Genomic DNA, 27,228 nt, shown 5'->3' on the forward strand with positions numbered 1-27,228 from the left:
CTGGGTCCACGCTCTTGCTAGGTGACTTTGTGGAACCCTTCCACTGTGGGTGGCAACTCGGGTCTCACCAGACAACGCGGCCAGGCCAGCCTGTAGAGAACGTGAGACATGGAGCAGAGCTGTGTCTCCCTAAGGCCGGCCAAGGCCTGCCACCAGCAGCCAACACCCTCCAAGACAACCAGCCGAGCCCAGCCATGTGAGCGGCAAAGCTTACTGTTGTGTGCAATGGAGATTTTGTTGGTATATGTTAATTTGGGTGTTTTTTAGTGGAGCACCCTAATGCAAAGAACCTATTTCTGTATTAGGATAAACCAGGCTGTGTGTGGTCACAAATAAAACTGAGGTTAAATCGATGTGGCAGTGACAGCCAATGGCAGAGGCTGGGGCAGAGGCTGGACCAATGGCGGTCCGCACGACGCACGTGGAAGCTGAGCTAAAAATCACTCGTAGTAACTTGGCAGGTGGGCCAGACAAGGGCTGATCCCGCAGCCCAAGGGCAGAAAGTGGAAAGCAAGATATGTCAGCACGTGTCAGGCACCTTTGGCTGCGAGAGGGTGCGCTTGGGAAGGAGCGCCTGCCCGTTTACAAGCAGAGAAGAAAGTGGCCAAGGAGAGGGATCCGGAAATTCAGAACTTTGCAAGTTGGAGAGCCGATCGCTCCCAGAGTTGGAATTTTAAAAGCTTTTTGATACAAAGGCCCAGTACAATGCCAGAGTTGGGGCAGGTGGGGCAAGGGCCAGAGGAAGGGTAAGGTCTGTCCCTTGGAGCCCAAGAGCCCCTAGCAGCTGCCATTGAGCTGGCAGATGGGAAGGGGAATGAGACCATAGCCCTAACATTTCCATTTTCTGTGCTGGGTCTGCTGTGGGCTGGGTGGCCCTCTTCTGCCTTGAGCTATGCCAGTAGGGATATGTGGCCTCTAGGGTTGCCATGCAAGGGGAAGGGAGTGTCAGGGGACTGGGCAGGAGGTTTAGAAGGGCCAGGCCTGACAGTGGGGTGCATCGCTCCCACCCGTGTGCCGCCAGCCAGGATGCAGTCACAAGCCCAGGAGGAGAAAGAGGGGTTGTGCCCATCGGCCTCGGCCCACCTTCCTTCTGTCACGCCCTTGCAGCTGCCCCCAGCCACCTCCAGCGTGTGACCTCAGCGACATGCCACACAGAGGTTTTATCACTCTCAACACAGTGGGTCCCTTGCCTCCAGGCAGTTGGACATTTGGTCTCCTCTGCTTGGAACATGCCCTCTGTCCAGCCACAGCCCCCATACACATATGTGTGCACACATGCATGCACACACACGTATGCACACATGCTCTGCCTGCCCCTGCCTTTCCAGCCGCAGTGTGGAGCTTGTGGAGTTGCAGGGACTCCGGAGTCCTGAGGGCAGGAAAGCTGGAAAGAAAGTTCTGCTTTGAAAGGATGTCTAACCACTTCCCATATGACCTAGGGAAACACAAAATACAGAATGCCTTTGTGGAGAATACAAAATGGAATTCCGGAAGGAAGGAAGGATTCAGAAAAGCCAGACTGGTACCAAGAAAAGGCTGCAGAAGCTTCCCACTGGCAAACGTTTAAGCGATGCTCAGGGACCCTGATAGTCACAAAATCACGGTCACCAGGAACGCTGGACTCCAAGTGTGCTTGCTTTATCTGAGGATATGGAGACCCTAATGTTTAAATGTTTAAAAAAACATTTAAAAAGCAACCAATAAGTTTATTTAAACAACAACCAGGTAAGAAACTTGGAAGCTTGCCCACTAGCTGGGCTGGGGCCCCCAGCCCCCACCATGGCTCTGCCCTGCCCTGTCTTCCCACTGGCCCAGGCTGGCCGTCCTTCGCAGAAATTGCCCGCTGGCCGTTCTTCCTCCCTCTCTGGCCTGCGTCCCTCTCTGCCTTTAGTACTGGGGCTCCTGTCTGCAGCTCGTGTGTGCAGATGCCGACCATCCTCAGGGAGAGCTAGGGGCCCCCAGTGCCAGGCTTTGAGGCCTGAGGCTGAAATGGAGGCAGCTGCCAGCAGATGTGGGTTCTGTTTCTAATCAGCCCAGTAGCCAGGCTTTGGCTGCCGCCTAGAGTCTCCCAGCTCCACCCAGCCTCTCCTCTGGCAATTTTGAATCTGGATCCCTGTATCCTGGAAGTGACTTAGCCCTGGGAAGGGGAAGGCGGAGCCCTGGAGCCGCTGGTGGGAGGCAGGGGAGTCCCTGACTGGCTGCTTGCTTTGGGAGCATGAGGGGCCTGCACAGCTCCCTGGAGCTCCCGGTGGCTACTTGGACCCTGCCAACCAGCCCCCTGCCCCTGCCATGGGACCTCATAGGACAAGGGGGCCAGACAGTCCCAGCCCCCACCTTCCCAGAGATGCCTGGAACGGTCCAGGGAGGAGGAACCCCACCACCAGCTCAGGTCAGATAAGCACCTGCCTTCCTATCCTGGGGCCTCCCAGCCACGGGCAGAAGGGAGGCAGGCATTTCTCACCACCCCGGAGCCCTGCCTGCCTGGTGTGCCTGGGCCTCAGCCCCAGACACTGGGGCCTGGAGTGCAGAGGCTGCTCTGTGAGCTCTGCCCCCAGCCCAGTAGGGCCTCCAGTCCAGGACTGGGGCCGGGGTCCTCCCCTGCTACTCTGTCCCCTGGGTTGGGGACTTTCTGTCCCCTTGGAACAGGTGCCCCCTCGCCCTTCTGTTGTCTGAGGACTTGAAATCCCTGTCTGGTATGAAAGCTCATGTTTGCCCTTGAGGGTCACCCTGGATTCACCTGGAAAGGTGCCCAGAACTTGGTCTGCCTCCGTGGGCAGGCAGAAAGCAGGGTGTTGTCCGCGGGCACAGGGCGTTTGAGAGGTTGTCTGGGACCCTTTCCTGCCATCCGCCGGGGCCCCCAGCCCTGCACGCCCTGGAGAGCCGGTGTCACAGATGAGGAGGGAGCAGCCGCGCAGGCAGCGTGGCAGTGTCCCCTTCCCTACACGGCACCTCCGTGCAACGGGAAGGGGCCGCACCAAGGCGCTCTTGGCCCCGTCCTCGGCCGGGTGGTGGTTCTGTGCTGGCCCGTCCATCCCTGGGGCCACAGGCCAGGCCTTGGACCATGGAGCGCAGCAGGCCGGTGGTGGGGCTCTGCTGGGCTTCCCTTATTTTGTGTATTTGTGAAATTGTGAACCGGCTTTATGTGTTTGGAGGAGGGTATCAGCCAGCAGCAGGGAGCCAGGGCGACACCCCTGTGCAGCCCCGCCCCACCCAGGCCAAGCAGCAGATCACATGCCCACCTGCGAAGGGCTCCTGCGAGGTTTATTGTTCAGGGGTAAAACCCGGTGGGCAGGACAACCTGCTGGGGAAGGAAGAGGCCGGACTGCCACGCGCAGCCTCTAGGGACAGAAGCTGGGCTGCAGCTTCTGGAGTTTGCCAGAACCTCTTCTGGGGAGGCCAGGGGAAGAGGCACCAGGAAGTCAGCAGAGGCCTGTGACCACCCCGGGCAGGGAGCTGGAAGGGCAGCGGTGGGACCAGAGAAGGGACAGCTGGCAGGAGGGCAGGCCGCTTCTCAGACAGGTGGGGCCTGTCTCCAGCGCTCAGGGTGGGCCAAAAGCCTGCTGCGGGGCGGGAGAGCCCGCAGCTGGCCCTGGGGAGCAGGGTGCTCATTGTCACGTGGTCAAGACAGGCTGAGGAGATGGAGGGAGCTGGGCCAGGCTGGCCGGGGCCTTCTGAGGACGTGGAAGCGTCCCCTGGCACGGGCCATGCTCCACGCATGTGCCCCCAGAGCCCCCTCCTCCACAGCTGGCCGCGAGGCGGTCCCGCACAGGTGGAGGCCCAGCATCACCTGGCTGCACCCCCCATCCCAGCCTTAGCGGGGCAGAAGTCAATGACAAGATGATTCAAAACATTTGCTCTAAACAATAAGGGACCAAAGAAGAAATAGTGATGTGAATTTAAAAATCCCTAGGAGCGCATGACACTGGAGGAGCTGCATTAAAAACTCATGAGATGCAGCAAAGCAGAGCACAGGGGCAGCAGCGTCATCCTGGCACCTTCAGGAAGGCTGGACGCCAAGGGGCTGGGCGTCCCGCTGCAGAAGCTGGAAGCCTGGGAGAACCAGCCCGACTACCGCAGGAGGAAGGACGCCATAAAGAGCAGAAATTAATGACATGCGTGTGCCGGGGTGCGTACAACACAGCTGTTGGTAAGCCGCCAAAAGCTTCTCTAAAAGGAGGAATAAAGCTAATGCCGTCTGGCAGGAGGCATCATGAGAAAAACAGAAACAACGGAAAAAATGTTAAGAAAGCAAAACAGGGCCTTCATACAGATTGAGCAGGAGATTCAGACGATAGCAGGAATGTTCTGTAAAGTTAACAGTTACTCACAGAACTAAACAAGCGTCTACCGTGTGCCCCAGCAGTGACACTCAGGCATTTATCCCGGAGAAATGACAATTTATGTCCACTCAAGAAGCCGCACACTGTGGTTGCAGCTGCTTCATGTCTTCCCCAACCAACCCCGGGGCTCTGATGCTCACCAGCCAGCTGTCCTGAGATTCAAGTCGATTCTGACGCCACCCACCTGGAATTAGTGTCAGGCCCCCAGGTTCGGGGCTCAGTGCCAAGAGACTGTCCCCATTTCAGACACCCATCGCAAGGCTGGGGCCACCGTGCTTCTGACCGGCCAGGTGAGATTCAGGGGTTCCTGAGGCCCCCGGACCTCAGGAAAGCACCTTTAGTTACTGTTACCTGTTATTATGAAGGGTGCAGCTCGTGTCCTCCAACCACACCCTGCTGATCGGGTCTGGTTTTCATGAGCTTCGTTCCATAGGCCCGGCTGCTTCCATCACTGGCTACTGGTGAGGGGCTCAGTCCCCACCCCTCTTCCAACCGGGATGGGGACAGGGCTGAAAGTTCCAACCTTCTAACCACGCCTGATCTTTGGGAGACCACCCCCATCCAGGCGCTGTACTCTTGTTACTCCAGAGATGCCAAGGGTTTTAGGGGCCGTGTGCCAGGAATGTGACCAAGAGCCCAAATACTTACTTTTCATGATATCACAGGCCATCCCCCTGGTCTTTGACCATGTCCCTCACGACAGAAAGACCATAAAGTCAAAAGCCACAGGCACATGACTGAAATCAGGCTTGTCCATCGGCATGTCCTGGAGAGCATCTCCCAGGACAAGGCCACTCAGGCTTGCACGATGCCCTCAGGTTCCAGAGGCAGGAGCGGGCGTGGCAATACACCGCTCCACGCTCAGGAACCTGGGATAATTGCTTAAAAGGCAAGGTCGTTTCTTGCTCTGAGCCTCTTTCGAGGCAGATGCGGTGTAGGACTTCCCTCATCACACAACCCATTTATCCATTCCTTTTCCTGTGTTGCTGTTTGTCCTGTTCTCTCCTTATACCCAAGCGCTTCCAGCTTTGGGAGGGACATCGGGCTGGGCCACCGAGCAGCTGGATTGCAGCCCCAGTATCAGTCCTGCCGGCGGGGGTGCTTACAGGGGCAGGGCTGGGGTCTGACCACCGGGCAGTGCTGGCACTTCACTGGAACCCCCGTGACCCGGCTGGGTGAAGGCACGGCCCCTCAGCAGGCCCTTCGGGATCCTGACACGAGGTTTTGAGGTGCCATTATGGCTCCTTGCTTAGGAACCACCCAGCTTCTGGCACTTGTAGCTGTAACCCTGGGCTTGTGATGTGGCACCAAGCAGGAAAAAAATGGAGGTGATCAGGGGAGCAGAGAGAAAAGTGTGGTGGCTGATAGCCCACGGGGTTGTCTGGTGTCCCCCACGCCCTCTCCCCAGGCGTGTTGGCAGCACAGAGCCCCCCCACGGGGGACAGCCCGCTAGCCCTCTCAGGATGCGTGGAGGTGTGGGAGCCGCCCCACAGGCCTCTCTGCGTCCTAGACCACTGTGCCCTCCACGCCTGCCGTTTCTCTACCAGGCCCGTCCTCGGGGGATAGCTCTGTGCCCCGAGGAGACAGGTGCTGCCAGCTTGTAATCTTCTGTCCCAGAATATCCAGTGTCCACACGGGTCACTCCTTCAGGTGGTTTTCTAAGTGCGTGATATAGGTCGATGGCCTGGGGCTGGCCAAACCCTGACCCCCTTTCTCATGGAACCATCTTGTTGGGAGGCAGACCCCCTGATCAAGGGTTCATTCTTGGGGTGCTGGTCACACAGAATAATCTCTTCTAGCAAAGCCATAGCACATAATCACAGTCATAAATCACAGGCACTTTCAGGCACAAATGTGGGCTCTGTCCCCTTGCCCCACTAAGCAGTTTCCTCCCCACCCACAGCCCCACTTCCTGTGAGTCCCTAGAACCCTAATGTCTCCTTTGGTATCTCACGTCTCTCCTTTGGTCTCCTGAGGGCCTTCCCACTGCAACTCGTCCATCTGGCGTGAGATCTGACTTGCAATCACACTGTTGCAGGATATTATGGGCTGTAAAGCGAGTCCCTTGGTCCAAAGAAACGATGCTCAGCCGTCCAAATTGGCGCAATATCTTCCGTTCCGTTTCTTTCATGGCACTTGGAGTGTCTGCATATATTACTGGCTTAGCAGAGCCCAGTCCTGGGTCAGTGCCTGTGCCTGTCACGACACTTTTGTAGCCCCCAGGCTACCTGCATCCTGCTCTGCCTGTGGCCCCCTGGGAGCCTTCCACACAGCCATCTGCATCTCTCGCTCCGGGTGGCAGACAGAACAGTGCACACTGGTGGTTTGTGCCTGGCAGGTGCGAGAGGGTGGTGAGCAGATTCAGCCTATCTCTGCACTGCAGCAGCCCCCACATCCACTCATTTCAGGGGCCCAGGTGGCCCTCTCAGGTGAGCACATAGGGATACCTGCTTGCTGATTCCAGGCACCTTCTGAACCTGGAAGGGGGTCTTCTGAAGGGCATAGACATGTCCTACTTTAATGCCACCCTCAAATTCCCAGAGTGACTTCCAAAGGGCTGTACCCCACATGGGCACCCCTTTATTGGCCACTACCCCTGAGTCAGACGGGCTTCTCCTACTGTCCCATTCTTCCATCACTGCAGGGGAGACAGCATACCAGGCGGCCACGGAACCGATCACTTTTCACCTTGCATCCGAGCAGCTGCCTTCCAAGTGGGATGCTGTCTGTTCACCCTGGAACTGCCGTCCACAAACCAAGTGGCTCTTGTCCCCTCAGTCGAGAGCCGTTTGAGGGCACCATCAATAGACTGTGACAATAGAGCCAGCAGTTCCAAAGTCAGTCCCAGGGGAAGGAGGCCCCCTGCCTGAAAGTGTCCCCCTCGGGGCCCCCACAGCACAGTCCTGTACAAACCATTGGCACGCTGTTGGGGCACTCTCCTGGGCACCCCAATTAGGGTGCTTACCTCATTCTAGACGTTATGGGTGTTTCTGTTTCGGGTGTCCCCACTCTTGTGCCAAAGGCTTTGGGTCCCCAGCAGGGGCTTGGGCCACGGGACCCCAGCCCTCTCTTCAATTTTATCTTGATTAAGCTGCCCGATTGTTGCTCCCAGATGATTCCAGGTCTGACTTCTCAGTGTAATCTCTGCCTTCTGCTTTTCCATTCTTCCAAACAGGGCTACATAGATGTGTTTGGGGCCCTTTAATGCTGGGGTCCCTGTGGCCCCCCCAGCCTTGACAGTGCTCTATTAAGACCTGTGTCTTGTCCGGTTCATTCATCTGATTTCTTAATAACCACTGGAAGAGTTCTGCCTGGGCCTCGCCCCACTTTCTTGTGAATTAGTTTAATGTTATTAGCATCTGTAAGACCCCAGGGGAGGCAGAGACAGGAGGTTCTTCCATCGCTTCCTGCAGGGTCTCCGGGTACATTTCTGTGCAACTTCTTGTGAGTCTATAATCATTTCAAAATAGAGTTAAAAATAAAACTCGCTGGCTATGAAATCTGAAATCTTGATGAAATGCAAACATTGACAGAAAATAATATGAATGGAGCAAACCAATTCTGGCAGAAATAAAATGAGGAATCTCCCAAGTTCCCAAGTAGCCTCAGTTGACGAAGGAAAGTCTGTCCCCCCATTTAGGGCCATTTAAGGGACACAGAAGGAAGGGCCAGTCAGCCATCCGCATATTGGCTGTGTAATAAATTAGCCCAAAAGTCGGTAGTTTCGAATGTAAAGCATCTGCTGTCTCATGGATTCCATGGGTCAGGAGCCCCCGGACAGCCCGGTGCTGAGCCCTCTGGCTCAGGGTCTCTGAGGATGAGCCCCCCCACACACGGGGTCCCTCAGATGGCCCTCAACGGCCGGGCGGCAGTGTCACCTGGAGGCACAACCAGGAAGGGCCCCCTTAGCGGTGGCGGGCAGGACTCAGGTCCTCTCTGGCTGTGGGCTGGAGGCCACGCTCATTCCCCTGCAGGTGGGCCTGTCCACAGGCAGCTCCCCGCGGCGTAAGCAGGGAAGGGTGACCCCTCACTTTTACCTCGTTCAGTTTTTAGAAGCAAACTGCTGGACCTGTCCACCCTCTAGAGGAGGGGTCGCACAAGGGCAGGGGTCTCGGGGGCTTTCCAGCTGCTGCCCACCGTAGTCAGAAACTGGCTGCCTCAAACACCTAGTGGAATGACCCATTCAGGAAAGGACGTCCCAGCAGCAGGAGCGCGCATGCTGGGAGCGAGGGGCCCGGGAAACGACGCCATGAGGAGGGGGCTTCCAGAGCTGACACCTGCAGGCAACCGCCCCGGGCTCCTGAGCTAGTGGCTGAGAGAAAAGGAAGGAGATGGCCGTCCGTGAGAAAAGACCGAAGAGAGAGACATACCCCGAGCAGGGGGCTTGGCTGAACGGTGGCCTGAACGAACCAGCAATTAGAGGCACTTGGGCGCAGAAGGGAAACTGAGCGTGGATTATGTTTTCAGTGCTGTTAGGGAATCATCATTAATTCAGCAAGATTGATCACATGATTGTGGTTTCATCTCAGGAAGTGTCCTGTCTGTGGAGATGGTGCCAAACTTGCTGAACTGTTTACCTATTTATGGCTGAAGTGTCAGGATGTCTGTAAGTTACTGCATTTCTTAAAGTAAGTATATATGATACATGCACATCACCATGTGTCTGTGGTACAGAGAGATTTATTTTAAGGAATTGACTCATGTGGTTGGGGGGGCTGGCCAGTCTGGGACCGTAGGACAGGTTGGCCGACGGGAAGCTCAGGAGGGTGTCTCTGTTGCTGTCTGAGGGTGAATTCCTTTTCCAGGAAACCTCAGTCCTTGCTCTGAAGTCCTTCGACTGATTGGATGAGGCCCACCCACCCTGGGGAGGACTGACCTGCTTTACTCAAAGTCTACAGATTTCAGGGCTAATCTCATCTGAAAAATACCCTCACAGGAACTCCCAGACGGGGGTTTGACCAAACACCTGGGCACCATGGCCTTGCCCAAGTGACGCATCAAATGAGCCGTCACAGTGGAGATGTGTGTTCATTATCTCAGTCCTCCTGCTTTTTTTCTGTATTAAAATTTTCATTAAAAGGGGAAAACAAAGGCCATTGTTCACCAGAAGTCACTATAAAGAAAGAGAAAGTCAAGCCAAAGTTAGGAGACAACATCTGCCACACAGAGAGGCAATGATGATTTCTATCCAGTGGTAGATGAAAACCTTCCCATAAATCAGTAAAAGACATAAGATCCAATATAAAAATGGGTAAAAGATACAAAAGGCATTTCGCAGAACAGGAAACAGAAATGGCCAGTGAACATATGAAAACCTGGTTAATAAGCCAGGGGTGGACATTATATAATGTGATACCATTTCACACCTACCAGATTGGTGACAGGCTTAAATTTGTGGACAAGATATGTCACAGCCAGATGGCTGGTGAAGCTACCGAGGAGAGCAAGCACTGGGGACACACACTGGCCTGTGACTCGGCAGTCCCTCCCTGGAGGTGCCCGGGGATCAGGTGTTCAGCCTGTGAGCTGTGTCCCGTCAAAGGGAATCTTGATTTCCGGCGGGTGTGGGGAGGTGACAGAGTGACAGCCATAGTCTCAGATACTCTTCACTGGAGAAAATGATCGGGACAGGCATTGGCACCTGGCAAGAGGCAGTGTGCCAGGGAATGCCCGCTTTTAGCCCATCCCAGCATGCAGTTTGCTGCTTCCTGGGAGGGACAGCAGTGTGGCATGGGGAACACATGAGCATTGTGGCTCTCAGCCATTACCGAGTCCACAGGGACCCTGGCACCTTGTCCACCCCACAGGACGTGCTGGTGATGGAAGCCAAGAACGAGGAAGATGTGGGCTGCTTTGGTAAAAACCACACATGGCAGAGAGTGAGCAGTAAGCCCTGTGAAGCTATCGGCTCGTGCTCTGCAGTGTGACGAACATGGGCATGTCCCCTCCCTGGCGGAGGATGGGTGCATCTTGGTCACCTGCACAATGCCATGTGGAGGAAGCATGGACTGCCTTTGGGTGTCTGCTTCTCTCCTTCTACCTATATCCAGGTGGCCCAAGGAGGTGCAGCCTTGACAGAGATGCAGTGTAAGCACAGGTGCCCCTGCATCCAGGCCTCGCTGCAGACAGGCCCCACCGCTTGGCCATTGTGACCTGGGCTCCCCACCATCCTACCTGTCTTGGAAGACTGGGTGCCAAGGGAGCTATGGCAGAGATTCTCAGCATCGGCTCCATGCGTGGGGCTCAGCCATGCCCTTTCCAGCAGGGACCTCTCCTCTCTCTGAGACTCAGCATTTGGCTTCTCCCTGGGCTCGGGTAGAGACTAACCCTTGTCCCTGCAGCATCAGGCACCCTGAACTGCCCATCCTGAGGTGGGTGTCATTTGTCCACTGGGCCAGGTAGCAGGTGGCTCTCCACTGCCCAGTGAGGTTGGGTGTCTGGACCCTTGTAAGGTTCTTGGAACCCTGTGGTAGACAAGCAGCCTCTTCCCCACCCCCTCCCAAGCTGCCACTGGCCTGTGCAAAGCAGACATGGGGGAGGAGGGCGGCCACCACAGCCCAGCTGCCGAGGCTCACCTGACATCCCTACAGCCAGGAGCCCAGCCTGGCGCAGGGGCAGCCAGCTCTACACTGCACAGTGGCACCTCGCTTCACAGGAGACCAGCCTGCGCCCTGGGAGGAGGTGCCCTGACTTCGGACCCTGTATTCACTAGGGTTCTCCAGGGAAACAGAGCCAGTAGGGTAGGTGTCTATCATCTCCATCTGTCCGTCCGTCCGTCCGTCCATCCATCCATCCATCCATCCATCCATCCATCCATCCATCCATCCATCCATCCATCTATTTACCTGCCTCTCTGTGAAAGGAGGCTTATCCCAAGGACCTGGCTCCCGCGGTCATGGAGGCCGGAAGCCCCATGATGGTGCCGAGGGCTGAAGACCAGGAGGACCGGGGGTGTGAGTCCCAGTCTGAGGCCAGAGAAGGTGAGCTGAGGTGTCCCCGCTCAAGGGGTGAGGCCAGAAATGGCCGAGTTCCCCCTTCCCCTGCCTTATGCTCTCCTCAGGCTCTCTGCAAATCAGGTGGGGCCTACTGATGTGGGAGGGCTGCCCACCTTACCAAGTCCACTGGACCAGGGGGTACCCTGCAGGGTGGTGGCCTGGCCTTCTTGGACATCATTTAGGACTCTGGCTGGAAACAGTGGTACGAGACTGTAGTGGTGTCCCACAGATGGCTTCTAGCTTGTCAGCCGTGCCATTTCCCCCAAATCAGGGTGCCCCAGGGTGGGAGGGAGGCAGCACTATGGTGATCAGAGCTCAGGAGCCCTTCACAAAGGCTTACCTCTCAGCCCTGTCAGTCCTCAACACTCCTGGTGTGGAGAGCAGTCTCCAAAAAGGGAATGCTTTGTGCTTTGGCCAGAGAACAAGATTTTAATGTCCTTGAGTTGGAAGCGGTGGGTGCCACCTGGCCCACTGGGGCACCCATGCCACGGGTTGAGGCTATGGGGGCCATGGTGATGGCAGGGTGGTCCCATCGAGGAGAGATAGGGGTGTGGCAGGGATAGGGCTCCCCTAGGCCTTTCCTCCTCCTGCCACGTCTGGTAACGAAGGTTGGCGGGAGACCATGGCAGCGAGGGGGAGGACCTGCGCTCCTCAGCAGCCTCGGAAATGACGCGCGGGGTCAGCTGCCGGGAAGAGGGCTTGGAGCGGCCTGGCTCCAAGAGGTCCCTGCTGGAAAGGGCATGGCTGAGCCCCACGCATGGGGCCGATGCTGAGATTCTCTGCCATAGCTCCCTTGGCACCCAGTCTTCCAAGACAGGTAGGATGGTGGGGAGCCCAGGTCACAATGGCCAAGTGGTGGGGCCTGTCTGCAGCGAGGGGGACTGGCCACGGAGGGGGCAAGCGGTGAATACGAGTCACGGCCCCTTGACAGTGGAAGGAAGAGCCCATGGCTTCAGGCGAAATGTCTTTTGTCACCACATCCTACACACTTTTGCAGAAATGAACAAAATTTCCTTTTCTTTCCACCATCGCTGTGCACAGGACACACCGCTGGCCTTTACAGTTAGTTTGCTTTGTGAGCTGTGGAATAGTGAGTTGAGAGCTGCCAGGGGAGGGTGGACATCCCCAGAAACCTGGATGGTCCCCCTCGGTGGGCCCATGAGATGCTGGGGTGTCTCCCTTTAGGAATGAGGACCTTCAGCAGGGGAGCTGTTTGTTCTGTATTAGGTGGGAGCACCCCGGAAGTCTGAGTGTGAGAGTGTGTGTGATGGGCAGGCAGGGTCTCTGCTCCGCTGTTTTCGGGGCTGCCTGTCACACAGTCGTCTTATTTTGGAGGACCACCGGCTTTGCTGGTCTTGGTGGGGGTGGCTCAATGGAAGGGAAAAGGGCCCCCACACTCCCCTCTCCCATCAGCTGTGCTGGGTCAATCGCTGCTCCACCCAGGATTTTGGATTTTGACCAAAGGATGCAAACCCTCAGGGGCAGTTAGCAAGGTCATCAGAGGGTTTGGTATCCAGCAGGAGGAGCTGTGGCAGAGTCTCTAAAATGCACGCCCAGGGCCCTCCCTTAGTCCCTGAACCCCCTGAACAGAACATCACCACAAGCGCAGGAAGACTTGCCCTAAGACAGGGAGGTCCCGGGCCGCCACTGGCCACGTGAGCCTTTGAAGGCGGCATCCTCTGGGCGGCGGGAGGGGAAGTCAGAGAAAGCTGGAACACAGGAAGGTGCCACATGCCCCCTGTCGACTGCAGGGTGGAGGCACGCATGAGAAGAAATGCAGGTGGTCTCAGGGAGCTGACAGCCGGCCCTGGGGGGGCGGGGGGCGGTGCTCAGTCCTAACCACAGCGACTGGATTCTGCCGACAGCCTGGAGTGAACCCCCACCCCCAGCCTGCCGTGAGGGGAGCCCAGCAGCCCACCTGGGGCTCAGCAGAGCCCAGCCCAGCCTGCCCTCTGGCTTCTCTCTCCTGACTCACTTCCCCGCCAGTTCCCACGCAGGCTTGGAGGGACCCTGAACCCCTCTGCTGGGCGGGAGCCTGCCTCCCATGGGGTCTTCATCCCTGTCCCACCCCAATGCAGAGGAGAAGAGCTCACACCATCCTCGGGAGTGTACCGGCCAACTTAGCCTCTGAGGGTGGGCGGGTGGCTGAAACAGAGTGTCTGCTGTCCTGCAGCAGCCGAGGGCCACCCGAGCGTCCGCTTGGACCCAGACCGCGGTGAGGCACGTCTGATTCCGCAGGGCGATGAGGAGCGGGCCCCACCTGGCAGCGTCTGAAGACACTGGGCTCCTGCGGCTGGCAGTCATGGGCTCTGAGGGGCAGATGGGCCAGAGGGGCCAGTGACGGGGCTGAGCAAGGGCTGGGGGTGGGAAGGGATGAGGCTGAGCCCCATGGGACTAAGTGGGGGTGCCTACCGTGGGCTCAGGGTGTATGTGCCTCTGCGGTCCAAACTGCAGCCCGAGCGGATGGCGAACCAGAGAAAGGAGCTGAGCAGCATCGCATACACCTGGGGAAGGGGCCGTCAGCACCCGCAGCTCCCCGAGAGGGGCATGCCGCCTCCCAAGGAAGTTATGGGGCTCCAGAGGATCCCCAGCCGTCTGTGTTAGGCACTGTCATCCCCCAGCTGCCTCCCTGGGTTCAGGGCCTGCTCCTCCCTGGCTCCCGTGTGTGGGGAGCCTGGTGTTCCCCCAGACCAGAGACACAGGCCTGGGCTGCCTAGCCCTGCCCTTCCTTCTGGGGTGGGGGCCTGCCGTGGAGAGCAGGGACAGGTGGGCAGGGAGGGAGGGTGAGAGGCTACCGTGGAGGCCAGGCCAAGGCCGGTCAGGGTGGAGGTGATGCTCTCGTGGGTCCTCAGGAAGCTCCTGATGCTCTGCAGGCAGTCCTAGGCAGAGGGCACCATGCATGGCACCCGGCCTCTCCACCAGGCATGGCCCAGGGGCAGCCCCCACCCGAGCACTGGGAAAAGGCATTGCCACTAGGGGAAAACAGGCAGGATGGAGCTGCCTTCAGGGGCCAAGGGACCAGCTGCCTCCTTCCTCGGCTTCCCCTGTGCTGCCTATGCTGGGTCACAGGCCTGGCTCCCCGGGCAGGCCAGGTGTCAGTCCCTCTGGGGCCCACCCCCCAGCACCCGCAGGGCCCAGCACAGTGCCTCAGGGAGAGGAGGGCAGAGAAACAGCTGCAGACATGGAGGGGTGCGGGGGCTCTGGTCTGCGCCAGCATCCTGGTCCACCCAGGCGTCTAATGCCTCCCCAGAGCATGGTACCCACCCTGGCTGTCTCTCTAGGAAAAGGGAGGTGATGTCCCATCTCTGAGCCACCCAGACTGTGGCATTTGTTTTTGGGGAAGGATGCTGACATTTGGGAGCAGGCTGGGAAACAAAGCACCACATGCGGGTGCTGTTCCGAAGGCCTGGATAGGGAGGGAGAGGAGGCTGGCTTGGAGTCCATTAGTCCATCGTCCATGCATTCATGCCCCAGGTCTGGGTCCTCCGGCCCTCCTGCTAATGCTTGGACCTCTAGACCTGCCTGGAGTCGAGCCCTGCTCACGCCCAAGCCATGGCACAGACTCCGGCTGCCCTGGAGGTCGGGACCTTTGGCTCCTGGGGACAGCTGGTGCTCAGGTCTGTCCCAGCCAGGAAATGGCCCCAAATACAAGAGCCTGGGGCCACGCCCCTGCAGCCTGGCCTGCGTGCTCCGTGGGAAAACACACCCTGCTCCCCACGTGGTCACACTTCCTGTTGGAAGGCAGCCCCTGGGACAGACCAGGATGGAGGACACCATCCCTGCCTCCACCGGCCTCCCCTCGGGCTCGTGGGAAGGGCTTTACAGAGGGCCCTTGCCATGGTGGAAGGTGCACAAAGCAGGCCACACCCCTTGCCTGGCAGACAGAGGACCTAGGCCTCTCTCTGGGCAAGCTGGGCCCTCCCTTGCTCTCACTCCTCCCAGCACGCTGGCGTCCTGGGGCCCAAGGAGATGGTGTGGTGTCAGCTCCATCCTTGCTGGGCGGGGAGCCATTTGCACCCTCCTGCCTGCTCCTTGGAGGGTGGCCAGGAGCCTCTTGCAGAGAGAAGGGCTGGGTTTGTTTCCCAGACAGCAAGGGCGGGTTGCTGGCCGGCAGGGTGGGGGTTGAAGGCGCTTCCCTGCCTCTGTGTCACAGTTACTGAAGCCCTCACCACCAGACGCTGGCCTGGCCCCTCTGTGGAATGCCCTTCCTGGTGAGGGAGCCTCTCCACATGGCTGCCGTCCACCTGCCCCCTGGCTTCTAGAGGCTTCCCAGGGCGCGGTCACAGTTCCTGGCTCCGGCCTGGCCTCAGGAAACCCCCACATTGGGGCTGCAGGAAGGGAGTGAAGGAGTCTGGGGCCTGTGTCCAGCCCTCCCCACTGCCTCCACATCAGTAGCCCTGCAGTGGGCAGGTCCCGGCGCTGGCAGAGTCTGGGTCTGGGCCGAGCCGGGCCCCTCCTCACCTGTCTCTCGGCCGCCTCTCCTCGGCACAGGGTGTCCACCGCGTTCCCGGGAAGGCTGGAGGGGGCAGGCTTCCCACAGCACAGGAACTGTAAGGATGCCAGGGAAGCTACGGTTTGCCCTGGAAACCCTGGGATCCCTGTCTGACAGATGGGGAAACCGAGGCACCAAGGGGCCAAATGACTAGGCAGAGTCCAGCAGAGGGGGGCCCCAAGAGGCCAGGAGCAGGGCTGGGGGAACTGCAGCTGCCTCTCAGGAACACCTGGCCCTCCCTGCCCTGCCCAGGGGGCTTCCCCATCAAGGGGGGCCGGGACCCCCTGTCCGGCATACTGCACACTGCCAGGACTGGGCTGGCCCCTAGGCCGTGGCCCGCAGCCACCGGCTCTCCCTCACGCTGCACCGGTGCACCCCCTTAAGATTTGGACCCTTTTTGCTCTGGGCCGCACACATTCGGTAGCTGGCCCTGCCCAAGGCAGAGGGAGAAGAGAGGTTCCTTGTACCCCTCTCCCCTGAGGGGCCGCCCCGTGTTCAGTGCCAGCTCACCCTGGGGGGCCACCCTGTACCATTTTCTGGATCACAGTTCATTCGGGGAGGCTGACCAGCCCAGAACACCCGGTGGGGGCGACTGCCCCCCATGCTCACCGTGTCCTGGATGGCCGCCAGCTCTTGCCGCCTGATGCTGGGCGAGCTCCTCACCGCCTGGTCATACACCAGGTCGTAGACGTCCAGCACGGCATCCTCCATCTGCCGAGAACATCGTGGGAAGGCCCCTGTGCTGGGGAAGCCCCTCTGCCCCGCAAAGCTCCCTGAGTGCTGGGGGATGTCCAAAGGGTCCCCTCCTCCTTCCGCCAGGCAGAGCTCCCCCAGGGCAGAGCCCGGGTCCCTAGGAGGCTGGTCACTGCCGATCCACAGACTTGGACTGTGTGTGGGACAGGCGGGTCTAAAGTCCTTGTGCCCCACGGGAAGGAGAGGGGCTTTGATTCCCCACTTCCCATGCTAATGAACCCTCCCCATTGAGCCTGCACCCTCCCAGTCATCTCAAACTGGGTTGGCCTGTGTCCTCCCCCACCCCTGGGAGATGGGCAGTGCCCCAGACTGGGGGGCAGGTGCCAGGTTGGCCACCGCTGCTGGAGGGCCTGGCCAGGGTCCCTCTCGTAGCTTCAGTTTCCTCTAGGGTGAAATGGAGGTCAAGACCTTCCAGGCCACTATGTCCTCATGGGAGGAGGTCCTGATGAGTCTGGGGCCCTGACGGAGCCAGCCTGGGGTCAGTGGGGGCCCCCCAGTATGCTGTCGTTATTGTAACTCTGGCCAGAGGAGCCACAGGCCCTGGGGCTGAGCTGAAGCATCCCTCCCGGCAGCCGACCCGGAGAAACCACATGCCCTGCCCAAGACCCCTGGCCTGGCAGTGGGGGCTGGGCTGTCCTCCCTCACAGGCCTGGGCTAGGTGGTGCTGCCCCCTCTGTCCTACAGGAGCTGCTGTAGGACCCCAAGGCCAGTGCTCAGGTTTAGTGGCTCTCTGGGCTGCCCCACCCCCACTGTCTGCTGAATCTGCCTGGGTGGGGACAGCTCCAGCAAGCTGGCTGGGTGGGCTCTGAGGGGACCAGGGCGGCCCTCGGGGCACTGCTGGCGGTGTGTCCACCAGCCCCATGGACCCAAAGGCCAGAGCTGCCTGAGCTCACGAGGTAGGAGCTGGAGAGCCAGGGACGGGCGTGGCCTCCATGGGTGGGGCCGGAGTCCCGGGAGCTGTGAGCACTGGGTTTCTAAGGTTTCTCCTGGCACTGCTGTACTTAAGCCATGCATGAATTATTAAGCAGAGCCTGGCAATTCATTTCCCGGAGGCAGGCCCCGTGGGGACAAGGGAAGCTGTGGCCCAGTGGCTCAGGCTGCGGAGGAGCGTAATTAATAGCCCTTGGCTCTGTATTCATTGCACGCCACTGTCTCCACATCCCCACCAGCCCTGCCAGTTTTGCAGGCCTGTGTCAGCTGGAAAACCCCAGCCCGTTACTCCCTCAAGCCCTGGTTGGGTGTGCAGCCGGCCCCGGAGGAGGGGAGAGCACGCCCCTCCACCCCTCCTCCTCGGGCCTTGGGTTCCCCATCCATGGGGTTGGCCTAGACCAGAGTGTCTTGACCCTGTGTTCCAGGACATTTTAGGGGGACCCCTGGGGAAGGTGCAGGGGAATGGTGTGAACGGGCCTGGCAGGCTTCAGACCCTCAACTCAGCTTGGCTGGAACAGAGAGTCCGGCCCTTTGGGTTATCAGCAGGCCCTCTGGAACAAAGGCACCCGGGGCTGGGACCTGTTTGGCCCGGAGTGGTCCCAAGGCTGAGCTCCTGTCCATGGTCCCCAGCAGGGGCCACAGGGTGGAAGGCTGGGCCTGCCCTGCTGCTTAGGGCCACAGTCCTGGTACCAACACTGACCCCCACGAGCGCAGGACAGCTCTGCATAGTCCCACAGAATGAAGTTCCCACTTAGGCTCAGTGGGTGCAGGTGGGTCCCACTGAGCCCTTTGCGTGCATCCTCCTTCCTGCCCTGCAGCAGGCCCCTCGCCCCCCTGGCTCCGTGCTCCTTCACAGACAAGGACACTGAGGCCGAGGAAGGCAGGCTCATCACCTAAGGGCACAGGGCAGAGGGGCTGACCCCAGACTTCAAAGCCAGGGGCCCTTCACCCAGGCCACCACTGGGCCCACGTGGGCCTAGACCACACTGGATGGTGGGGAGGCCCCCCAGAGGGCTCAGGGGGATGCCCCAGCATCCCCCTCCCCCAGATCAGGCAGGGGCTGCGATGGCGAGGATGCTCAGCGGGGAGCTGTCAGCCTCATGCCCCCTCCCCGGGCTGGCAGCCCCAGCTGGATCACGGCCTGCGTGGCCCCTGCACGGCCCCACCCCTACAGAACCACAGATCGTGGGCTCAGAGCTGTAACCACACAGCTGCAGAGAGGAGAGGGTAGGTTGATGGCGCCCCCAGGAGAGCTGGGCCCAGGGGCCCCAGAGCACCCTGGCAGCTGTCTTGATGGGGACCACCCATGCTTCAGCCCAGACCCGAATGGGCCAGACCTGCCCTCAGCAGATGGGAACGTGAGCCGGAAACACAGCCCCACCCAGAGCCAAGGCTGCCTTGTCGGGGTTCTGACCCACTACAAAGCCTCTGACGAGAGGAAATGCCTTTTTTTCTAATCTCGTCACAGGTGGGTGACCCAGGATGCTGGTGGGAAGCTTGGGGCCCCCCTTTAGCCCGGAGACCCAGCCTCCTAAACTCCAAGGGACGTTCATGGGAGAAGCTCGGCCCACTTCTGAGGGCGAGGAAAGCGGGCAGCAGAGAGGGCAATCACACACCTAAAAGCCCACAGTGCAGGCTCTGCCCTGCTGCTCTCCTGACCCAGCTGCTCTTTGCCCGAATGCACAGGGGCCAGGGCCACTGGGACTCCTAATACACAGGGAGAAATCACCTGTCATCTGCCCCAGCGCTCTACCCAGAAATGAATGAGCACTTCTAGCCAGACCGGGCTGGTCCTTACAGCACATGGGGAAACTGAGGTCCCAGGAGAGGAGAAGGGGGGCCTCAGGGCTGCAGACACTCGGGGTAGACAGGACCTGAGGAGCTGGGCTCCCTGTCCCTCTCTGTGGCCCCTCCTGCCAGCCTAGCAGCTTCTCAGGGTGCCACAGAGTCTGGGCTCACTGGGGAAGTTGGCCTGAGTTGTGCCATCTGGGCCTTGTCTGTGTCTGGGGACCAGGGGTCTCCATGGCCAGGGGTGGGCCTGAGGTCTGGGATGAGACTGGGCAGCAGACATGCTTCCCCAGGAGTCAGAAGCCCCTCTGGGAATGCATCCCACGTGGGGGCTACCCGCAGGCCCGCTGACCAGGGAGAGCAGACAGCCTGAGGTGGCTGTGGCCGCAGGCGCTGCAAGGGGTGTTGGCACTGTCCAGCCTTGCTCTGTGCCCAGCCTGGTTGACAAGAGCTACCAGTGTCCCCTCCCTGGCCAACTGTGAACCCTCCTGGCATCCCTCTCCCCAGCCCAGCAATCTGGACAGCCCTACGCTGAACAAAGGGTCCAGAGTGGCCTGGCGCTGGGGCTGACACCACACGTGAGCCCTTGGGGACTCACAGCCCCTCTCTCTGAGCCACTTGGGCAGCCATTTCCTCTGCCCAGACTCGGCAGGGGCCTGGCCTTGGCCTCGGCCTCTGCCCCTGGTCTGGGAATGGGTGCTCCCCACAGGAGGTAGGCAGCCCCACTTCCCAGACAGGCTCTCAGGGCCCTGAATTCAGACATTTCTGGAGGGCCAGGCTGCCAAGGCCCTGGCTCCCGCGGGGCTTCCCTGAAGCTGTGGTCGCACCCCGCTCACCTGGGTCAGCGCCCACTGCACAGGGCCCACTGAAGACCCACAGCCTACAGGCTTTGAGCTGCGGCTGTGGCTCTGTGTGACCACTGAGGCCTCCCTCCATCCCTCTGGGATGGGATGGGAGCCCTCCCACACCCTGAGCCTCCCTGAGGCCCTGCTGAAAGAGCACCCAGAGAAGGTTAGCTGAATGGATGGACAGATGGACAAAGGAGCCCCCTCCCATTAGGACCTACCCTCACCGTGGCCACGGGCAACAACAGCTGAACCCCACCAATATGGCAGGCCCTGGGCAAGAGCCCACATTGGGAACGGAACGGGTAGGTGGCCCTTGGCCATCCCTGGCTGCCTGGGTGCCCCTCCAGGACTGAAAGGAGCCTATCTCCCGTGGATGAGTCCTGGATGCCCTGTCCAGCCATCCTCCGGGCCCTCAGTGGCCGGCCCAGCCAGGAGGGCATCCCTTTCAGTGTATTTTCTGGAACGCTGACCCCTCTAATCAATCATGTAATTCTGCCCCTGCTTCCCACCCCCACTCCCAGCGGCCATCCTCAGAGATCAGGAGGGCAGGGCCGGGGGGCCTCAGTGGGGGGCGTCCCAGACTTGCTCTGGCCCCCTCCAGACCTCCTCGTTCCCTGGGGAGCTGCTGCCCCCCAGCCCCAGAGAGGGCGGGAGCACAGACCCCTCCCCAGGCGCCAGGGGGGCAGGGCAGAGCCCTCACCTGCGTGGGGTTGTGGAATCTCCAGAAGGCCACTTGCACCAGGACGCAGAACACCAGGGCAAAGCACAGGAAGCCCTGAGGGCAGAGGGGTCATTCCGTCCACAGCGAGCCCCGAGCTCAGCTCCCCCTGCACCCAGGGGGGACCTTAGGCAGCCGGTACACTGGTTTCTGTCCCTTGCCCCAGGGAGGGAGGCAGACCCTGGAATGATATGGACCCCTGCCCATGGGGCTTCCGGGAGGCTGACCCCGGGAGGCTGGGCAGAGCCTCCCCTCACCCTGTGACTTGGGCCTGGGGAAAGAAGCCTCCTCTTTTAGGCAGCCGGGCAGGAGGAAAGTCTGTGCGGCCTCTGGCTGCCCTCGTGCCGGATGGCCTTCTGCGGCTCTGAGCAGGGACGGCTGCCCTAGTTCTGGTCTCAAGCCCTTGCCTCTACGGCTGGGACCTAGGGCCGTGGCCAGCAGGCGCTAAGGCCAGGTGGGACACCGCAAGGCCTGACCAGGGCAGGAGGCTCCTTCCCGTCTTCAACCTTCCAAAGTCCCCATGGCCCCTCACTCTGCCAGTATCGAAGGAGACGCAGCTCTCCGGAGGGATTGTCTCTCCATTACCGCCCCTGTGCCCTTCTTTTTTTCCATCAGGGGTCTGCACTGTTGAGGTCCACCTTGCAGAAGCCGATGCGTTATCGGGACCCCTCCCCTGAACAGTGCACACATGCCCAGTGCTCTGCTGAGTACGCCTCAGAGGGTCACCCTGGACTAAGAGCCCTGGCCCGTATGCTACCCTGGGGATGTCACCCCAGACCATAGTGAGACCTGCCATCTTCATGCTGGAGACCCACAGATCTGGGTCTGTGGCTAGGGTGCCTCCTGGAGCTCTGGACAGCCTGGCCACTGACCGCACAACCCAGGTGTCCAGAGGCCTGATGGAGCTGTCTGTCCCCCGTCCCCACACTGGCTCTGTGAGTCCGCTGCCCCATGCCCTGTGTCACTGGCTTACATGACACGTCATCTGCCTTGGACTGTCCACAGCCTGGGACAAGCTGTGGCCAGGCACCCCTGACCCATGGTCCTTGCTTAGGGTGACCCTGGGGAGTCAGTGAACAATGGGAATAGACAGATGTAGGGCAAAGAAGCAGGCCACACCAGGCCACCCAGCTCTGGAAAAGAGCCCCTCCCCCCAGCATCCTCCCCCCCCTTGGAGATGTTACCTCCTCTCTCCCTCCCCATCTTCCTTCCCTCCCCTCTTCCCCCCATCTTTCCCCCTCCTTCTCCCTCTTCCCTGGCTGGCTGATGGCTGCCTTCCCCATCTGGAAGCCATCTCTCAATGCTGCCTCCCAGGCTGGAGGCCCTGAGCCAGCTCAGGGGATCAGCATTTTCCAGAAACCATTTCATTCCTCAGGAGCGAGAGCATCAATTCCCTGCCTCCCACCCTGCTAGCCCACCCGCCTGCCTGCCCAGCACAGAGTCTTGGACAGTGGAGGGGGACCCCCAGGCCCCCAGGGCCTACGTTGTGCAGAGCTACAGGTGCAGCCAGGCCCGTTTTCTCTCTCCTTCTAATAAACACAGATATGTAAATAAATCGGAATGGCTCCCTTCTGCCGGACTGCCAGCCCTGCCGTCTCAGCCCACAAGCCTGTTCATTTCCTGTGCTAGAGGCCAGTTGGGGAGCAGCTGGAGGAGGTGGGGGCAGGAAGGGGCGGAGAGGGGGGAGCAGCCAGGCGCCTGGCACGTTGGCAAAGATGTCCGGCTCTGTGGCCTTCACTTGTGCCCATGCACACAGACACACACAGCCAGCCAGCGCACACACATGCACACACACACACACAGGCACGCGGCTCAACAGCGCTGGTGCCCCAGCGCCCTCTAGGGCCCTGCAGGGCTCACCGTCCGGGCTGGGGGCCGGAAGCGTCCAGCCGTGGGGCCCCGGGCGGCTCCCACACAGCGGCGTGAGCCGACCCCAGATGCTCCCTGACCCCTGGCCCACAGCTCAGAGCAGAGAAGCCCTAGCGGCCGGATGGGCGGCGGAGAACGGACTGGACCTGGAGACGGGCGGTGCGGGAGCTCTGCGGGCAGGAGCCTGCGGTCGCATTGCCCCGCCTCCGGACTCTGCCGCCGGAAGCCTGGCACCACAGCGCCCCCTGGCGGCCGAGGCTGCAGCCCCGGCGCTGGTCTCTCCGGGCCACCCTCGCCTAGACGTCTGGGCCCGTCTGCCGCAGCCTTGTGTTCCAGCCTGCGCCCCTCCGGCGGGCCCCATATCTTAGGGTTCCCCTCTAGGGGGACAGTCCACCTGTTCGATCAGCTCCCACTGCGGCCTCCCCTCCCTGCCCCACCGGCCCTGGGCTCCCAGCTGCAGTCAGACTGCACAGGCCTGAGCACTAGTGACTGCCTACACCACGGCTGCGGTGCCCACGCACCTGCTGGCCTGGTGAGGGCTGGGGCTACCTGACCCCACTCTGGGCTGGCTGGCCCAAGGCTGCAGCTCCAGGAGGTGATTCTGTTCCTGCCCTTGGAGACGTTTACAAACAGAAGTCATTCAACAAACATTTGCTCAAACAGGCTGAGCTGAGAACCCCACAGGCCCTGTGGACCCAGAAGGCTGCCCTTAGGGAGTCCAGAGTGGTTGGTCTCAGGGGTCACCTGGGGAGCACAGATGACAGCACGAGCTCCCAGGGGTAGCCTGTCCCAGGACCACCCACAGGGCAGGGGAGGGGTCTATAGAGGCAGAGGGCTGGAGTCAGGAAAGCGGGGTATCCCAGGTGGAAGGAGGAAGGGAGTTTGGAGGGACTCTCAGAGCTGCAGGGAGACTGGACTCCATCTTGAGCACTACATGGAGACAGAGAAGGCTCCAGGCAGGAAGGTGCCAAGCTGTGGGTTGGGGCTCAGGTCAGAGCTCAGGGTACCAGTGAGCTGCAGCCCCCAAGCAGGGGAGAAAGGAGGGCTTGAGCCCAGGGGGCTGGAAGGTGGAGTGTCAGGACAGGCTGGTGGGGACCAAGATGGACCCACGTGGAGGAGCAGGTGTGGGAGGAACAGGGAGCCACTGCTGTGGGCTGAGGTTCAGGGGCCTGTGGGACCTTGGGAGGCAGGGGAGAACCCCTCCTGTAGCTGCAGAGAACAGAGGGTATGGAGCCCAGGAGGAGGCTGGGGGCAGGCTGCATCGGGAATGCTGCTGGAGCCCAGGCCTCCTCTGGGGCTGGGGCTGGGGGGTTCCGGGGGTTCCCCTGCCCACCCTCTCCTCTCCAGAAGGCAATGAATTCATGGGAACCTGTTCCCAGAGCCTGCAGGTGAATCGGAGCCTCCCTGGGCCTTTGGGAAGGGCTCCCAGGCCTGGGGGGGAGGCCTCTGCTTTCACTGACCCTATGCTGGTGGGTGAAGTAGGGCCCTGGGTGGCGGGGTCCTGGCTGACCCTCAGCCTTGGAACCCATGTTTTGTGGGGACACTACAGGGGCAGCAGGCTCCCTGGGCTCACAGCCCTGCCAGCTTTTGATCTCATCCCAGTGGCTGTGGGACTGGGGCCCCAGAAAACTCACCGCGGCCATGAGGCCCGTGGCCTCCCTCACTGTGGCTGCGGCACTCAGCACGGCCCCCAGGGTCAGGAGCCCGGCCAGCGTGATGCTCATGTAGAAGGCTGGTGGGGGGAGAAGGGAGGAGGGTCGGGGTGCCGAGTGCATAGAGCCTGGATCTGAAATCCAACCCAAGGGTCAGCAGGGGTTGGGGGGCTGTGGGGTTCTGGGCTTCAGGGACTCCGCATCGGCCACACACCCCAAGGCTCAGAAGGACCCAGGGAAGGAGGGGGCCCTGCCGCCCCCACCTCGGCTTCCTGCCCTCCCTGCCCTCCACCTGGAGCTATCGTTGAAGCCACATACGGACTTCCTATGCCCTAGTGACAGGTGGCCCGTGTGGGAGCCTTAGTCTTATCAGTCCGGCCCAGTCCCCAGGCTTCCTGCCCCAGGGAGGCCGGGGCTCACAGTAAAACGGGCGTCTGAGGCCCAAGCCCCTGAGGGTGCGGCGCCGTCCCTGGGAGCTGCTCAAGGCCTCACTGGGCAGGGTCCCCTGCAGCCAGAGCACCCCCTCCAGGACACAGAGGCTGGGTTGGATGCCATCTGACGTGCCCATGCAGTCTGCAGGCTCCCAGGGCAGGGCAGGAGACCCCGGTGGGCACACGGACTGTCGTCCAGACCCAGGGGCCCTTTCCACCCCTGGCTTCCCTGCCTGCCCCAGCCTGGCTCCTCTAGGGTGCCCCCACCCCAGCCCGGAACTGCCCCACCTGCCCTGCATGTGAAGGCCCTCCCCCACAGCTCCCCTGGGCCTCACTCACCCCCAAGATGCGTGGCCTCAGGAAGGGTCCGCTCGGAGGATACGTTGTGGATGACCGCAAGGTGGGCCCCAAAGTAGGTGAGGGCAGCCGTGGTGGCCACAGAGAGGCCCAGTAGCTAAGGGTGGGGTGGGGGGGAGCGTGGTGGGGCTGCACCCAGACCCGTAGGCCAAGGCCCCAGAAGAGGGCCAAGGGCTCCTGGGTCCCCCAGACCTGCCCTCCTTCAGCTTTCTGTTCTCACATGAGGCTCTCAGCTGTGGGCCTTCAGGGTGTTTCTGTGGGGTGGTCTCAGGGAGGTCTTTGCCCCAGACACCTCACACACACACACACACCACAAACTCAGATATTCCACCACACACAGACCCCCCACCACATACACACACACGCGCGCGCACACACACACACACACACACACACACACACACACCACCGCAGACACTTCTCCAAGGACCTGCAGCCCGGGGTCATTCTGTCTGCAGAATGGGGAATGGGGCCCCCAGCCCCTAGCAGCCGCCCCGGCCACACCCTGACCCTCAAAGGAAGCCAGTGTCTCCCCTGACCTGGGACAGCGTGCCCTCCAACTCCAATTCACCAGCCACCCAAGGTCCTCAGGCCTCCTGCAGGCCCTGCCCTGCCTGGCAGAGGACAGACACTGCCCACGGAGGCATCCTGCCCGAACAGTCGCCCTGCCAGTAGTCCACCACCAAAGGCCCCAGGCTCATGTCCCCAGGGCAGGACGGAGACCGCAAGGCTACTGTGGGTCAGGGGGACCACAGTACTGGAGATCCAGTAACGTGCCCCTGCCACCCGGCTCCCACCCTGCCTGCCTGATACCAAGATGAAGAAGCTAGTGACCAGCATCTGGCATTTGGCCACCCTGACTCGGCTCCAGGGCTCCATGGCAGCCTCCCGTCCTCGCCTCTCCTCTCCTCTCCTCCCCTCCCGCCCCTCCCCTCCCGCTGTGGTTTCCTCCCACTATAGCTGGGTGGGGGCTGCAGACCACAGCGGCCTGCCCAGGAGGTAGGCCGTATCCTCCCATCTGTCAGCATGCCTCTGGTGCCCCATAAGAAGGGCAGACTGGAAGGGGAGCTGCAGTGAGGCCAACTCCTGCCACCCTGCTGCCCCAGACTGGCCCAAGGCACCAGGCCGTTTGCAGATCTCTGAGCCTCCCCTGGAAGGGCATGGCCCTGTTGTTCTTGGTGTGGCACAGGGGGAAGAGATGGGTTGGGAGGAGAGGGTGCCGGGCAGGGGTGAGCCCCCTGTCTCAGGAGTGTGCAAGCAGAGGCCAGACACTCAGGGCTTCCTGCCGGGGCCTAGAGGAATTCGGGAGATGGTCTAATCCAAGCATTATTACTGCAGCACTGTCTTACAAAACACCATCTGAAATGTTCTGTGACAATGAAATTTTTGAAAAGGAATTTGATTTTCGCTGCCTTAGTGGTACACATAGATGATTTGGAGCAGAGACTTCTTGAGGGGCCGGGGAGGGTGGGGTGCCTCTCCCCAAACTGGAGGCTTTTTCAAAACAGGGATGCGTGATTAAACTAAGTGATGTGGACCCAAGGGAGGGCAGGGCTGCCAACTCAGAGGCATGTGGTCGTGCTAAGTGGCCACATGGCCAACGGGGCCTGCGGTGCACTCAGTGAAACCCCCATCGGGGTAGTCTGGGCCAGTCTGAACTGCTGGGGCACCGCTGTGCCCTCTAGGATGGCAGGGCTGATGGGAGGTCGCGGGTTCACTGCTCCCCTCTCTCTCTGGAGGTGCTCCTGTTCTACGTTGCATAATGTGGGGCTCTCTTGGACCCTTGGGGACCTCAGCAGGGGAGGAGGGGAGTAGACATCTACAGGCAAGATAACCCCTTGGCCTTCTAGCAACCAGCAGAATGGTGCTCTGTGCGGGCCGGCAGCTCCAGCCACTTCCTCCCTCCCACTGCAGGAACCCCTCGTCCATCCCAGCGCCCCTGGGCGCCCTACCCCACCCCGCCCTGTCCCCAGGGACCCCCACTCTGGGTCTGCAGGGGCACCAGAGTATCTCCAGTGCCCTCAGCTTGTGGTGTGGGTGCCCGGCACAGGGTCT

General features: G+C 60.6%; 1 protein-coding gene and 1 long non-coding RNA gene across 10 annotated transcripts; one reads left to right on the plus strand and one right to left on the minus strand.

Moving 5' to 3' along the window:
* Positions 1 to 2,150: 2,150 nt before the first annotated feature.
* LOC108385267 (uncharacterized) lies at positions 2,151 to 9,432 on the plus strand. 4 transcript variants are annotated; one of them, XR_001850246.3, is made up of 4 exons: positions 2,151 to 2,389; positions 3,911 to 4,147; positions 8,870 to 8,968; positions 9,146 to 9,432. It is a non-coding gene; the product is annotated as an uncharacterized lncRNA (long non-coding RNA). The 4 variants fall into 4 exon arrangements; XR_001850245.3 differs by having other exon boundaries at positions 3,911 to 4,126; XR_001850247.3 differs by lacking the exon at positions 3,911 to 4,147 and having other exon boundaries at positions 2,152 to 2,389.
* A 133-nt stretch (positions 9,433 to 9,565) lies between these two features.
* Positions 9,566 to 26,076, minus strand: TSPAN32 (tetraspanin 32). Of its 6 annotated transcripts, none has more exons than XM_017642634.3 (10): positions 25,987 to 26,076; positions 25,156 to 25,270; positions 24,368 to 24,465; positions 20,847 to 20,921; positions 16,437 to 16,538; positions 15,797 to 15,883; positions 14,131 to 14,214; positions 13,748 to 13,839; positions 13,448 to 13,644; positions 9,566 to 13,142 (listed from the first exon to the last, which is right to left on the minus strand). In XM_017642634.3, exons 1-10 carry the CDS (start codon positions 26,050 to 26,052, stop codon positions 12,811 to 12,813), a joined length of 1,248 nt encoding a protein of 415 aa, XP_017498123.3. In that variant the 5' UTR covers positions 26,053 to 26,076; the 3' UTR covers positions 9,566 to 12,810. The 6 variants fall into 6 exon arrangements, with proteins under 6 accessions (XP_017498123.3, XP_073073449.1, XP_073073447.1 ...); XM_073217348.1 differs by having other exon boundaries at positions 25,713 to 26,068; XM_073217346.1 differs by having other exon boundaries at positions 26,008 to 26,064.
* Between the last annotated feature and the right edge of the window lie 1,152 nt (positions 26,077 to 27,228).

This window comes from Manis javanica, chromosome 11 (assembly GCF_040802235.1).
Source record: "Manis javanica isolate MJ-LG chromosome 11, MJ_LKY, whole genome shotgun sequence".
NCBI classification, from domain to species: Eukaryota; Metazoa; Chordata; class Mammalia; order Pholidota; family Manidae; genus Manis; species Manis javanica.